Source organism: Poecile atricapillus, chromosome 4 (assembly GCF_030490865.1).
Source record: "Poecile atricapillus isolate bPoeAtr1 chromosome 4, bPoeAtr1.hap1, whole genome shotgun sequence".
NCBI classification, from domain to species: Eukaryota; Metazoa; Chordata; class Aves; order Passeriformes; family Paridae; genus Poecile; species Poecile atricapillus.
Genome location: NC_081252.1, coordinates 74,522,120 through 74,536,159, shown reverse-complemented (window position 1 = coordinate 74,536,159; position 14,040 = coordinate 74,522,120). Strand labels below are relative to the sequence as shown.

General features: G+C 57.1%; 1 protein-coding gene across 1 annotated transcript in view; it reads right to left on the bottom strand.

Moving 5' to 3' along the window:
• Window positions 1-14,040, bottom strand: part of DCTN1 (dynactin subunit 1) — a 47,292-nt gene that overhangs the window by 26,809 nt on the left and 6,443 nt on the right. The window contains 3 exon segments of the mRNA XM_058838713.1: window positions 7,592-7,614; window positions 9,403-9,434; window positions 12,064-12,142. Of these exon segments, the coding sequence (XP_058694696.1) occupies window positions 7,592-7,614; window positions 9,403-9,434; window positions 12,064-12,142 (134 nt within the window).

Below are 14,040 nucleotides of genomic sequence, written 5' to 3'. Positions count from 1 at the left end.
GTGGGGTGATTGGGTTCTGCTCCAGGTGTGGGAATCCCGATCCAGCTGGGATGCTGGATGTGTTGGATGGATGAGCAGGAATGTGTGAATGTCACCTTCCAGCAGGCAGGACAGGGCAGGAATGTCACTGGAGCCTTCTCCTGGACTGAGTGTCAACGCTCCGAGTCTGAACTTCCAGACTGTGGCTGCTGCTGTGGAGGATTCCCAGAGTTTCCAGGAAGATTCCAGTTGGCAGGAGCTGCTGAGTGGGGCAGGCAGTGCCAGAGGTGATGCCCAGGCACTGACCCAGAGCTGGTCCATGCTGATGCCACCCCACTCAATTTCCTGGGAATTCGGCCCCTGGGAGGCACCTCCCCTCTGCTGGAGCTGTCTGAGGCAGCAGGATGAGCCCCTCAGGGTGTGGCTCCCTGGGATTCTGCTGGGAATTCTGCATTTTAAACAACCCAGCAGGTGCCCAGTCTCACGGGTGTGATTCCATGGGCAAGGAGAGGAGCAAGGGGAAAAGCTGGATGGAATCCAGGTGTGGGGCCGAGCACTGGCAGCCCCCGCTCCAATGGGGCAGAGGGAAAGGAGCATCCCTAAAACTTTCCATGGGGAAAAGGATGAAAAGGGACACGTGATGAGGAGCGTTGGTGTCTGAGCTCAGGGAGGTGTAAACCGGGAGCATTTACTGCCAGGAACCGGCCCAGCTCGGATCTATTCCCTGCCATCAGCCAGAAATTCCCAGGATTTCTCTTTAAGCTGAGCAGTGACATCGTGGTTACACTAAAAATAAACATATAGGCCAGTGCCCACGCCGTCACCTGCGGGAATGGCAGCCTCTGGGAATGCCAAAGGCTGAACCCAAGAGCGTGGTCGGCAGGAAAAGCGGGATTGGGGACAGGGTGGGCACGGGTGGCACTGGAAGCAGGGGTGGCACCGGCAGCAGGAGCGGCACTGACACTCTCAGGCTGTGGGGATGGCGCTGGGGACAGCAGGAACGGCACCGGCAGCCCTGGAGCGGGGACAGCGGGGACAACACAGGCAGCAGGGACAGCACTGACCCCCCCAGGCAGAGGGGACAGGGCCCCGGCAGAGCCGCAGAGCCGCTGCACTGCCCGGGTGACACGGAGAGGGGACTCGGCGAGCCGGGAAGGCAAAGCCAGCCATGAACCGATGCTCACCCACCGCCCCCCTCCTCCCCGAGCCCGTCACGCTCCCAATTACAGCCCGAGGGAGAAAACAGGGGGAAAAAGAGCGAGGAGGCGGCTGGGAAGCGGGGATGCGATGTGCCGGGGGATGCGGGCGCGGACCGTACCTTGCGTGTGGCCGGGGCCTGCCTCATCGTCGCGCAGGGACGGCCGGAGCGGGAGGAGACGGAGCAGCGGGTCAGTGGGCACGGCCGGACACGGCAAATGGCCGCGGCCGCCGCCGGCCGCTCGCCACGTCCTGCCCGGGGGCTCGGCGGGGGCTCAGGGGGTCCAGGGCAGCCCCCCCCGGCCGCGGCCGCTCGTCCCCGCTCCGCCGGTGGCTCCAACCACCGCCCCGGCGGCTCATGACATCACCGCGGAGGGGCCGCACCGCCGGGCGCTGCACCGAGGAGCCGGGCGCTGTGCGGATGAGGATGAGGATGGTGCGGATGTGATGATGATGCTGCGCTCGGGGAGGGGGACGGGGAGGGGGGGGGAGGTTCGCAGAGGCTCGGAGCCCCCCCCGGGACAGCCCCCGGTTGTCACCCCGGTGCTCCCGTAGCTGCGCTCGGTGTCCCCGCGGTGCCGGCGGCTGCGAGCGCCCGGTAAATCCGCCGGGAGCGGACAGACGGACGGAGCGGAGCCAGCATGGACAGATGGACGGCGCCGAGCCCGGAGGGATGGACAGATGGACACGGGCGGATTGCCGGGAGCTCAGGGCAGCTCTGCGCGGCTGAGGGTGCGGAGAAACTCCCCCGAGGCTCGGAGAGCCCCTGCCACAAAATCCCTGCCCTGAAAATGCCCCTGCGGAGCTCAGGGCAGTGTCCAGCACATCCTCAGCCTCCCTGCCCTGCCAGGGTCACTCCCGCAATTCCTGCCCGGCATTCCCTGGACAAGAACTCTGCTGGGAACCCGCAGGATGTCACCAAACTCTCCATGAAGCCGTGTCCTGCCCCACGGAGTGCTGGAGAGCAGGACAGCAGCTCCCTCTCCACGCACCAACCTTAAATCCCGTCTATTCCAACACGTTATGTAACACAAACACAGACTTCATCCGGCTCCCAACTGCGCTACATCCCAATATTCCCACATTCTGAGGGGAGAGGAGCTCACCTGCACGCCCAACCCTCCTCACACGGAGGGAATTTTACCTCCAGCATTTCCAGACCCTCGGCACAATCCTGCCAATCTCCTGGAAAAAGCCTTTAAAGGCCTCTTTATCCCCAAGGGTTGATGACATTCCCTGGAAGCAGCACCCCGGGGCTGTCATGCTGGGGAGATCCCATGTCCAACTGATCTGTGCTGGGATCTGATTCCTGAAGAAAAACCCTGGAAAGCCCTGGATGGGGGAATCCAGCAGCTGTGGGGGAAGTTTCCAAGGGCAGGCTGGATGGAGATTGGAACAACCTGGGATAAGGGGAGGTGTCCTTGGCTTGGATGGAGCTGGATGGGCTTTAAGGTCCCCTCCAGTCCAAACCTTCCATAATTCTGGAGCCCCTCTGCTCTGGGAGAGCTGGGAATGTTCCCCTGGAGAGGGACTGGGGGCAAGGGCTGCAGGGACAGGAGCCAGGGAATGGCTTCCCAAGGGAAAGGGGAGATTGGGCTGGGATCTTGGCAAGGAATTCCTGCCTGGGATTCTGCAATTCCCAGATTTGCTGGGGCTGCCCCTGGATCCCTGGGAATGCCCAAGGCCAGGCTGGATCCACCTGGGAGAGCAGGAGGTGTCCATGGATGTGCTTTATGGTCTCTCCCAACCCATCCCATTCCATGATCCCATTTCCCACAGCTCCCTCCGGCTGCTGCCAGGCGCTGGGAGCAGGGGAGCGTTCCCAAGGGACATTTTTGGGAGCCGAAATTCCTCTCTTTAACGAAGAAGCCTCTCCATCAGCCCCTTCAGGACCCAGCTTTTGGCATCATTCCAATGCTCCAACAGAATCTCTCTCCCATTCCCACCAGCCCAAAGCACCAGGAAAAGGAACCCCTTAGGAAGCGCTTCCAGATGAAATCATCCCGGATCCGTGAGCCCTGGGATGATCCAAGTGCCGCGTCCATCCCTGGAGGAGCCACGTGAAGGCTCACACGGATTTATGTTTAAGATAATTACGGGGATTAGAGCTGCTCTAATGAACCAGCTCCTCTCCTCCGCTCCCTAAATCCAGAATATATCAACTCTTCCCACACAAAGATCCAATAAATGCAGCAGCAAGGAGAAAATGTAATTTAAACCCCGGGAAAATGGTGCTTTGGGCTGTGCCTGGAACTCCTCAGGGATGGGTTAAGGGAGGTTTCTTATCCTAAATCCATGAGAAGGAGCTTGTGGCACCATCACAGATGGGAGAACTCCTGGCTGTTGTAGGGATTGGAGATTCCAGGGTTAACTCCTTTTCCATGGGATCATCCATTTGCAGCAGCAGATGCTGCTCAGCTCCTGACCCCAGAGGGTCCCATCCCAAAAATCACCAGGGACTCCCTTGGGGACACAAAGAGCTGCCACAGGGGTGTCACCAGGCCCGAGGAACAGCAGGAAAAGCAGCCCTGGGCTCATCCAGGCGCTGCCATGGGACACGGTTTGGGCAGCCGGGGTCAGGTGGGATTATGGAGACCATGGGATTATCCGTTCCTATAAAGGGTTAACGGGGCTTGGGGTGGCCCCTCTGTGTTCAACAGAACAGCTGGGACCTGCTCCGGGCTGGAATGGGCCACCTGCTCCTGCGTGGAGACCGGGATAACACCGGGATAACACTGGGATAACACTGGGATAACACCGGGATAACAACCTGGACACTTACCCAGCTACTCCTGCGTGGAGACCGGGGTAACACCGGGATAACACCAGGGTAACACCGGGGTAACAACCCGGACACTTGCCCAGCTACTCCTGCATGGAGACCAGGATAACGCCGGGATAACACAGGGGTAACACTGGGATAACACCGGGAAAACACCGGGGTAACAACCCAGACACTGATCCAACTGCTCCTGTATGGAGACCGGGATAACACCGGGATAACACGAGGGTAACACTGGGATAACACCAGGATAGCAACCCAGACACTGACCCGGCTGTTCCTGCATGGAGACCGGGATAACACCGGGAAAACACCGGGATAACATTGGGATAACACCGGGATAACAACCCAGACACTGACCCGGCTGTTCCTGCATGGAGACCAGGATAACACCGGGATAACACCGGGATAATAACCTGGACACTGACCCGGCTGTTCCTGCATGGAGACTGGGATAACACCGGGACAACACAGGGACAACACTGGGATAACACCGGGATAACACCGGGATAACACCGGGATAACAACCCAGACACTGACCCGGCTGTTCCTGCAAGGAGACCAGGATAACACCGGGATAACACCGGGATGGAGACCAGGATAACACCGGGACAACACTGGGATAACATTGGGATAATACCGGGACAACACCGGGATAACAGTGGACAGCAGTGACCTGGCCTGTCCTGCATGGAGACCGGGATAACACCGGGACAACACTGGGATAGCAACCCGGACACTGATCCAACTGCTCCTGCATGGAGACTGGGATAACATCGGGATAACACTGGGATAACACTGGGATAACACCGGGATAACACCGGGATAACACCAGGAGAACAGCGGGATAACACCGGGATAACACTCCGGACACCGACTGGCCACCCTGGGACGGGATCAGAGCAGGTGGCCAGCAGAGAGGGAGGTGCAGCCTCAGGACACGCCGCAGGAATCCAGCCCTGGCACATGGAATGGCGCTGGGAAAGGAACAGGGATGTCAAACCTGATCCATCCGAGGGAAAATCCCAGGGATCAATCCGGCTGCAGGGGACAGGTGACCTGAGGTGACGGGACAGGATTTAACAGCAGGGTCACGGTGCCAGCACGCACCACCTGTGGATGTGGCCTGGGGGAACAGTTGGACTCAGTGGTTTCAGAAAGCTTTTCCAACCTAAATATTCCACAATTCCATGATCCCAGAGTGGGTCAGACCCCAGCAGCCCACCCTGACACCCTGAGCCAGGCAGAGCTTTTGCTGGAGCCCTGCCAGCTCCGTGTCCCTGGGAGGTGACACCCGCGACCCAGTGTCACCACCACAGACACATTGTCAGGGCATGAAAACAACACATTTCATCCCAAAAATGAGCTGGGAAAGACCCTTTTCCTGCTCTTTAACCAGATTTTGGAGTCCTTCCTGGCCAGCACCTCCTGCTCCAAGAACAAGGACACCCTGACACGGTGTCACAGCCAAGGGACAGGATCCCCGTGTCCTGTGGCCCCTGCTCCGAGCCCAAAGGCCACAATGGCCACAGCACTCCCAAATCCATGGAAAACAGGGAAGGAGCACAGCAGGGCGGGAAGGCCCATCTGGCAGCAGCTCTGGACACGATTAAAGTCTATATTTGACACACAGGAGCCGCTGTAATCTCCGGAACGAGGATTTACCCGCTAATTACTCTCATTATCCAGGTTCCCCCTCCGATGGCACATCCCTGAGCGAGGCAGGAGCTGCCTGAGGGGCAGGGGGGTCATTAATGGCTGAAATGGTTAAATTGTGAGGGGACAGCAGGGGCTGGCATGGGGCTGTCCCTCAGTGGGGACGTCCCTGTGTGAGGTGTGCCCACATGGCCAGGATGAGGGTCAGGACAGTGACAGATCCATGATCCTCAGGACAGTGACAGATTCAGATCCTCAGGACAGTGATTGTCACACCCCCATGGTTGCCAGGACAGTGACAGTCACAAATCTGTGATCCCCAGGACAGTGACAAATCCATGATCCTCAGGACAGTGACAATCACAGATGCAGATTCCCAGGACAGTGACAGATCCCAGATCCTCAGGACAGTGACTGTCACCCAACCAGGATCCCCAGGACAGTGACAGACCCAGATCCAGGATTCCCAGGGCAGTGACAGTCACAGATCCCTGGGCCAGTGACAGATCTGTGATCTTCACGACAGTGACAGATCCATGATCCCCAGGACAGTGATAGTCCCAGATCCTCACGACAGTGACAGTCACCAATCCATGATCCCCAGGACAGTGACAGTCACAGCCCCAGATCCCCAGGACAGTGACAGACCGTGATCCTCACGACAGTAACAGTGACAGATCCGTGATCCCCAGGACAGTGACAGTCACCAATCCATGATCCCCAGGACAGTGACAGTCACAGATCCCTGGGACAGTGACAGATCCATGATCCCCAGGGCAGTGACAGTCACAGATCCCCAGGACAGTGACAGTCACAGATCCCTGGGACAGTGACAGTCACAGATCCCTGGGACAGTGACAGATCCATGATCCCCAGGACAGTGACAGTCACACCCCCCTGATCCTAATCCCAGCCGCAGCTCCGAGCAGACAGCGAGGACACGGAGCAGCTGCAAACCCACCAGAGCAAGGACAGGGAAGGAAGAACCCAACATTCCAGACAGGAATTTCATCCCAGCAGAGCCCCTTGGAGCTGGCAGGACCGGGATGAGGGATCCACACGGACCCTGCAGCCTCGGGGACAGGCAGACACCTGGATCTGGGGGGACACAAGGAGGGGACACTCGGGGGCAGGTGCTCCCGGCCTCTCTCCACAGGCTCTCAGCAGATTCCACCTTGCTCCTCTCCTCTGGACTTCCCATGGACAAACAGAGCTCTCTGGAACATCTTTCCACCCAAAAAATGACACGGAAGTGGCTGGAAAGCAAATCTGGACCAAAGGGTGCACAGGTACGACCTCCCTCCCCTCTCCCACATCTCCAGCGCCCACCTTGGCTTTTCTCTTGGCAAAATTCCCAAGGGGAAAAAAAAATTCCCCAAATTTCCTGCAGGGAATGATGATTTGGTGTCCCTGCCCATGGCAGGGGCGTGGAGTGAGATGGGCTTTAATGCCCAACCCAACCCAAACCGTTCCAGGATTCTTTCCCACGACCTTCTGGAGTTTCATCCTTGCCCAAAAGATTTCTGGCTTCAGTAATTGTCACAAACCAGGCGGGTTTGAGGCTCCCCGGGAGGAGCTGGAGCCCAGAGACAGGACAGCCCTGAGAAGGTGCCACTTGTCCCCTGTGTCACCATTTAGGGTTTATACAAATATCTGTGAGGAAACGGCCTCAGGGGAGATTCAGGCTGGAAAATTCCTTCATGGAATGAGCTGGAAAACGCTGGAAGAGGCTGCCCAGAGGAGGGGAAGAGTCCCCGTTTCCAAGGGAATTCCCCATTCCTGCGGATGTGACCCTTGGCCGGGAGAACCCTCCGGCCTCAGAGGCTTTTCCCACCCAAACATTCCAGGATTCCAGGTTGATGTTGCCCCTCCCTGGCTGGGAGCACATGCAGGGATGGCCATGCAGCGCTGGGATGGAGCGGGATGGGGACAGTGAGGATGAGGATGGCCCCGGCATGCGGAAAAGGGACAAACGGCACCTTTTTGGGCTTGGCTCCGCGCTGCGTGAGGAGGGAACAGAAGGAAGGTTAGACAGGAAAACCAACCCCCCACCAAAGCTGCAGGAAAAGCAGGAGGGGAAATAAAATCAGGGAAATTGAAGTAAATTAAGGAGAAAACAGCCCTGGAGTCACCCCCTCGCTCTGGATTCGCCTCCTGCCCCCATGCCCAGCACGGAGAATTTGGGGAGTCGCGATACGTCCAAGGGGGAATAAATCATTTGATGGTGCAAAGACAGGTTAAAGGGACTGGGGGGGCCAGGATCTCCCAGGAGGAAGAGGATTGAGGACAAGGGAGAATGGTTTCCCACTGCCATGGGATATTGGGAAGGAATTCCTCCCTGTGAGGGTGGGGAGGGGCTGGGATGGAATTCCCAGAGAAGCTGTGGCTGCCCCTGGATCCCTGGAAGTGCCCAAGGCCAGGCTGGATGAGGCTTGGAGCAACCTGGGATAGTGGAAAATGTCCCTGGATGGGCTTTAAGGTCCCTCCCACCCCAAACCATTCCAGGATTCCATGACAAACCAACGGGAATGCCCCAGGAGCATGCACATGGAGCAGCATCTCCTGTCCTCATCCCTTCTCCACATCAGCAGCACAAAAAAATTCCAAGAACAATCCCCATTCCCTGATTTCAAGAACACTGAGGTTTCCTAAATGTTCTCTTTGTCTTGTAATGTATTCCAGGGTGGAATTAAACCAGGAAAATCAGGCAGGGAGCACATGGAGCACGTGCTCCAGCAGTGCCAGGGGATGATGGATCGCACCCAAAATTCCCAGCAGGAAAAGCCAAAAACCTTTCCAAATCCCTTTAACACAGGGCAGGGAATCCATTTCCATCCTCCCCTTTGACTGGAGCTCACATTCCCCAGGATCTGAGCCCAGGTGCTGTTCCCACACCCAGCTCCACAGTGGGGTGAGGAGCAGAATTCCCACTCCTGGGAATTTTCCGGAATGGCAGCGCAGGAGGTTGGGCTCCAACGTGCCCCAACACAGCCCCACAAGTGCCAGCCCCACAGAAGCCTCTTGTCCCCACCATTTCCTTTCCCTCACTGCCCACATCCCATCTGGGCCAGTTTATCCCCATGGAAAATCCAGTTTTTATCCCAAAACACACAACAACCCCACCCTGCCGTGTCCCCAGGATCCCCCAGCTCCATCCCTGCTCCCCAGGAGTGCTGAGCTGGGCAGTGCTGGGGGAACAGCTGCACTCGATGGTCCCACAGAGTTTTTCCAGCCTCATCCAGAATCATCCCATGATTCCTCACTACCCCACACCTGTGTGGCCATTCCCAAGGACAGGAACCCGCTCCAGATTCCCAATCCTTAGGAAATATCCCTCACATTTGGGTACAACACATCCCTATCCGTGTCCCAGGAGCTGCTGGAGCTCCTGGATGAAGGGACTCAGAGGGGAGAGTCCTTAGAGCTGCCCCTGCATCCCTGGAAGTGCCCAAGGCCAGGCTGGATGGGGCTTGGAGTGACCTGGGATAGTGGGAGGTGCCCACGGTGGAAACTGAGGGGCTTTGAGGTCCTTTCCAGGATTCCTTGAGGGCCAGGGTTTGAAGGAAGCAGCCTGGGAATGCTGCTGAACTCAGATCAAAATGTGTGACACAGGACTTGTGCTGGATAATCCCTCAGGAACCGATGGATTCCTGGCCAGTGGCTGAAAATGACATTTTTTACACCTTGTTTCCCATGGGTTTTGGGAGAAATTCGCTTTTCCGTGGGCATTTTGTGTCTCAGGATGGGATGAAAACCCCTCAGAGGTGACTTGTGCTGGGGTCACTCACCAGTTTGCTGGCCTTGGTGGCATCCAGGGAATCTGTGGAGAGAGCAGACACAGAGCCGTGAGCCTGAGGGACACCCCTGTCCCCATCCCAGTGTCCCTGCAGCCAGAGGACACCCAGCAGGGGGACAGGAGAATTTTGGGAAGTGGGAGTGAAGCAGAGTCAGGATCCAGCAGGGATTTGGCAAAAGGAGGTTTGGGGGAACAGGGAATTCCTTATGGGAGCTGCTGGCTGAGGAACACGAACGCTTGGATACAGCTCGGAACTGGGGCGGCTCCACTGCTCTCCTTGGGCTGAATCCCTGGATTTCGTGGATTCCCGAGGTTCTGGCACAGGCTGCTCAGGGAGTGGCAGAGTCACTGGGGGGGTCTGTGTGGCACTTGGGGACACAGAAATCATGGAATGGTTTGGGAAGGGACCTTAAATCCCACCAACCCCGCCTTGTGCCGTGGGCAGGGACAACTTCCACTGTCCCAGGTGTCATTCCAAGGATCCAGGGGCAGCCACAGCTCCTCTGGGAAACCTGTGCCAGAGCATCTCCACCTTTCCAGGGAGGAATTCCTCCCTGGTATCCCGCCCCAACCTCCCCTTTTCCCTGTGTCCCCTCCCACGCAGAGCCATCCCTGCTCCCGCCACTGCAGTGCTGCTGCAGCAGCTGCTGTTTCCATGGAAACCCTTGGCAGGCAGCCACATCCCAGCCCTGCATCCCTGACAGCATCATCCCACACCCCACCTGCAGCTCCACCTGCAGCCCCGGGATGGGGGGCTGGGACCGGTGTCCGTCTGTCCCAACCCAGCCTCCATCCAGGGAAGGGTCCAGAGCTCCAGGAGAGGCTGAGGGAGCTGGGGAAGGGGCTCAGCCTGGAAAAAGTGAGGCTCGGGGGGGAAACTTCTGGCTCTGGAAAACTCCCTGGATTCTTGGAGCCAGGTGGGAGCTGGGATCTGCTCCCAGGGAACGGCCTCGAGCTGTGCCAGGTTGGATTTTGGGAGAATTCCGTTTTGGAAAGGGCTGTCCAGCCCTGGCAGGGGTGGGGTCCCCATCCCTGGGGGGATTTCACACCCTGTGGCACTTGGGGACACGGACACTGCTGGCCTGGGCACAGCTGGGAAATTCGGGGCTGTCCGAGGGCTTTTCCAGCCTAAATAATTCCAATTTATTCCACGATTTTATGCCAACTGCAGCAGGCAAATCAGAGAGCGAGGAAAAATCCATCCCGTTTTTCCCCAACTGATTTTCACCTCTTACTTCCCGGGAGAGGAGAAATCCCACCCACAACCGCCAGCCAGCGCCCTGATCCCAAATCCCGATCCCACAAAGAATTCCCGCACGGCGCTTGGCGCACGGAGCCGGCGGAGCAGCAGCCAAGGCAGGAAACTGGCAGAGCCCCTTCCGGCAGCTCCCGGGATCCCGCAGAGCGTGGGGAAAACATTCCCAACAAAACAGAGCTCAGAGGGAGCGAGGGAGGGAGGGAAGCCTGCCTGGGACCACAGCCAAGGATGTGGGGAATGGGGAAGGGATCCCTGCTCCTGGCCGGGAATGGGGCTGGAGACAGGGATAATCCAATTCCACTGGGATAATTCAATTCCACTGGGATAATTCAATTCCACAGGCTCAGAGAGGTTCAGCGGGTCTGCACTGGGAAATATTCCGTGATTTCCCCCCTCCCTTACAGGAAGGATTTCCCACCTTTCCAGGAAGGATTCCCACTCCTCCAAGAGAAATTTCCTGTCTCTGCAGGAAGGATTTCCCATCTCTCCAGGAAGGATTCCCACTCCTCCAAGAGAAATTTCCTGTCTCTGCAGGAAGGATTTCCCATCTCACCTGGGAAGGATTCCCTATCTCTCCAGGAAGGATTCCCACTCCTCCAAGAGAAATCTCCCATCTCTGCAGGAGGGATTCCCACCCCTCCAGGAGGAATTCATCATCCCCTTCAGGAATAATTTCCCATCCCCTCCACTAAGTATTTCCCTCCTCTCTGGGAAGGATTTCCCATTTCTCTGGGAAGGACTTCCCATCTCACCTGGGATGGATTTCCACCTCTCTGGGAAGGATTTCCCTCCTATCTAGGAAGGATTTTCCACCTTTCCAGGGATTTCCATCCTCTCTGGGAAGGATTTCTCTGGGAAGGATTTCCCTCCTCTCTGGGAAGGATTTCCACCTCTCTGGGAAGATTTCCCATTTCTCTGGGAAGGATTTCCCACCTCTCTGGGAAGGATTTCCTCCTCTCTGGGAAGGATTTCCCACCTTTCCAGGGATTTCCATCCTCTCTGGGAAGGATTTCCATCCTCTCTGGGAAGGATTTCCCATTTATCTGGGAAGGATCTCTCTGGGAAGGATTTCCTCCTCTCTGCGAAGGATTTCCATCTTCTTTGGGAAGGATTTCCCTCCTATCTGGGAAGGATTTCCCATTTATCTGGGAAGGATCTCTCTGGGAAGGATTTCCTCCTCTCTGCGAAGGATTTCCATCTTCTTTGGGAAGGATTTCCCTCCTCTCTGGGAAGGACTTCCCATTTCTCTGGGAAGGATTTCCCACCTTTCCAGGGATTTCCACCTATCTGGGAAGGATTTCCATGTCTCTGGCAAGGATTTCCCACCTCTCTGGGAAGGATTTCCCATTTCTCTGGGAAGGATTTCCCAGTTTTGGTTTTTTTTCAGGGCCATACCTCTCTTGGGGACCTTCATGGCAGCAGATTCTGGAGTTTCTGGAGATGTTGTGTCCGCGCCATCCTCAAACACCTGGATCTGGAAAAAACACAACAACCATCCTTACCCAAAATTCCCAAACTGGGAGACCAGGGAACAGATCCCAGCGGAGCAGATCCCGTGGTTTTGGCACAGATTTTTTAATTTCATCATTCTGGCTTTGCAAGAACACAGCCACACGCTCGTTATTCCCGCTGGGAACACGGAATATGCACACAGGCAATGAGGAAAGTCAAAGCTCTGGATCTGACAGCCCGGAACATCCGTACCAGATTCAGGGATTTCTCTCTGTGAACTATTTCTGGATGCGTTTTTGCTGGATCAACATGGGAAATGAGGTTGGGAGGGATGAGATTCTTGAGAAAGAACCATCCTTGTGCCTCAGATCAGCACCTCCCAAATTGTTCCTGCAGGAATTTGCCTGAGCCATCACCACCTCCCACCTGCGAGTTCAGCTTAAAAATCAAAATAACCTGGGAAGCTGTCAGACAGGAATTCCATTTTGGGAAGATTCCCAACACCAGGAATGACAAAAATCGAATTAAAAGCCACAAGGAGATGAAGGAAAAGATGATGCCAAGGAAATCATGACACCTGCAGCCACACAGGGTGGGAATTCCGAGTGGTCTGGGGGGTTTCCTCCAGCCTAGGAGGGAATTCCAGAGGCTGGGGACAGGGACAGAGCTGGATCCACAGTGGCACTGGGAACTGCCACCACAGACTGGGCACTTGGAGCTCCTCAGCCAGGCAGGAGCTGAGAGGCAGCTCCAGGTGATGCCAAAATCAGGGCCAGAAAAGGAACAGCCACGCTTGGAATTACCAGCCCAGGAAGAATCAGGGAATTCTGGAATGGCTTGGGTGGGAAAGGACCTTAAATCCCAGCCAGTGCCACCCCTGCCATGGGCAGGGACACCTCCCGCTGTCCCAGGCTGCTCCAAGTCCTGTCCCAGCTAAGCCAGGACACTTCCAGGGATGGGGGATTCCAGGGATGGATCCAGCCCCATCCAGAGCCTCGTGCCCGGCACCCTCTGCCCCTCCCTGCCAGGGCTGGGGTCCCCCCTCTGTGCCCTGGGGGACACCGGGGACCCTCCCAGTGCCCCCGGGGGGCTCGGGATGGGCTCTGGAGCTGCTGGCACAGCCCTGCACCCACGGCTTTGCTCCGGGACAGGGGATTTGGGGCGTTTGGGGGCTGTTTATCCCTCCTGCTTCCCGCCTCTGCTCCGGCTGTGTCCCCACCCGCTCCCCAGCTCGGGAATTTGGGGCGGGGGTTGAGCATCGCTCGCTGCACACCCGGCCCACAGGGTGGCAAAAAACGGGAATGGGAAATTTCCCCACTGGGAAAGGGGAGACTGGGGAGGGATTTTGGGAAGGAATTCCTGGCTGGGCTGGAATTCCCAGATTTGCCGCGGCTGCCGCTGGATCCCTGGGAATGCCCAAGGCCAGGTTGGATTGGATGGGGCTTGGAGCAGCCTGGGACAGTGGAAGGTGTCCCTAACTGTCAGGGGGTGGCACTGGGTGGGCTTTGAGGCCCCTCCTGGTCCTGCAGACCCAACTTTTCCCCTGTAAACCCCTCAAAGCCTCTCCCAGCCAGCAGGAGAGGCCGAGAGAGACGGACAAAGGAGCCGGGCCCGTGTGTCCGGTTTTAATGTGGGGAACTGGAAGTGTGGTGGAATTACATTTGGGAAATCTCCATGGTGATCCCAGGAGAGCAGCAGAGCTCCATCCAGCAATTCCTATGCACCAACAGCGTTTGGGCTGGATAAAAACATGAAAAGCTTCCTGGGGAGTTTGCCTCCAGCTCTGGTGGGCTCGGCTCTCTGTGTTTATCCCTTTATTTAAAGGATGGGGATCGTTTTCCCTCGTCCTGCCTCGAGCTGGTGACAAAGGGACTGAAGCAGTGAATGGCTGGAGTCCTGTAAAAGGTGTTTTCCAACCTC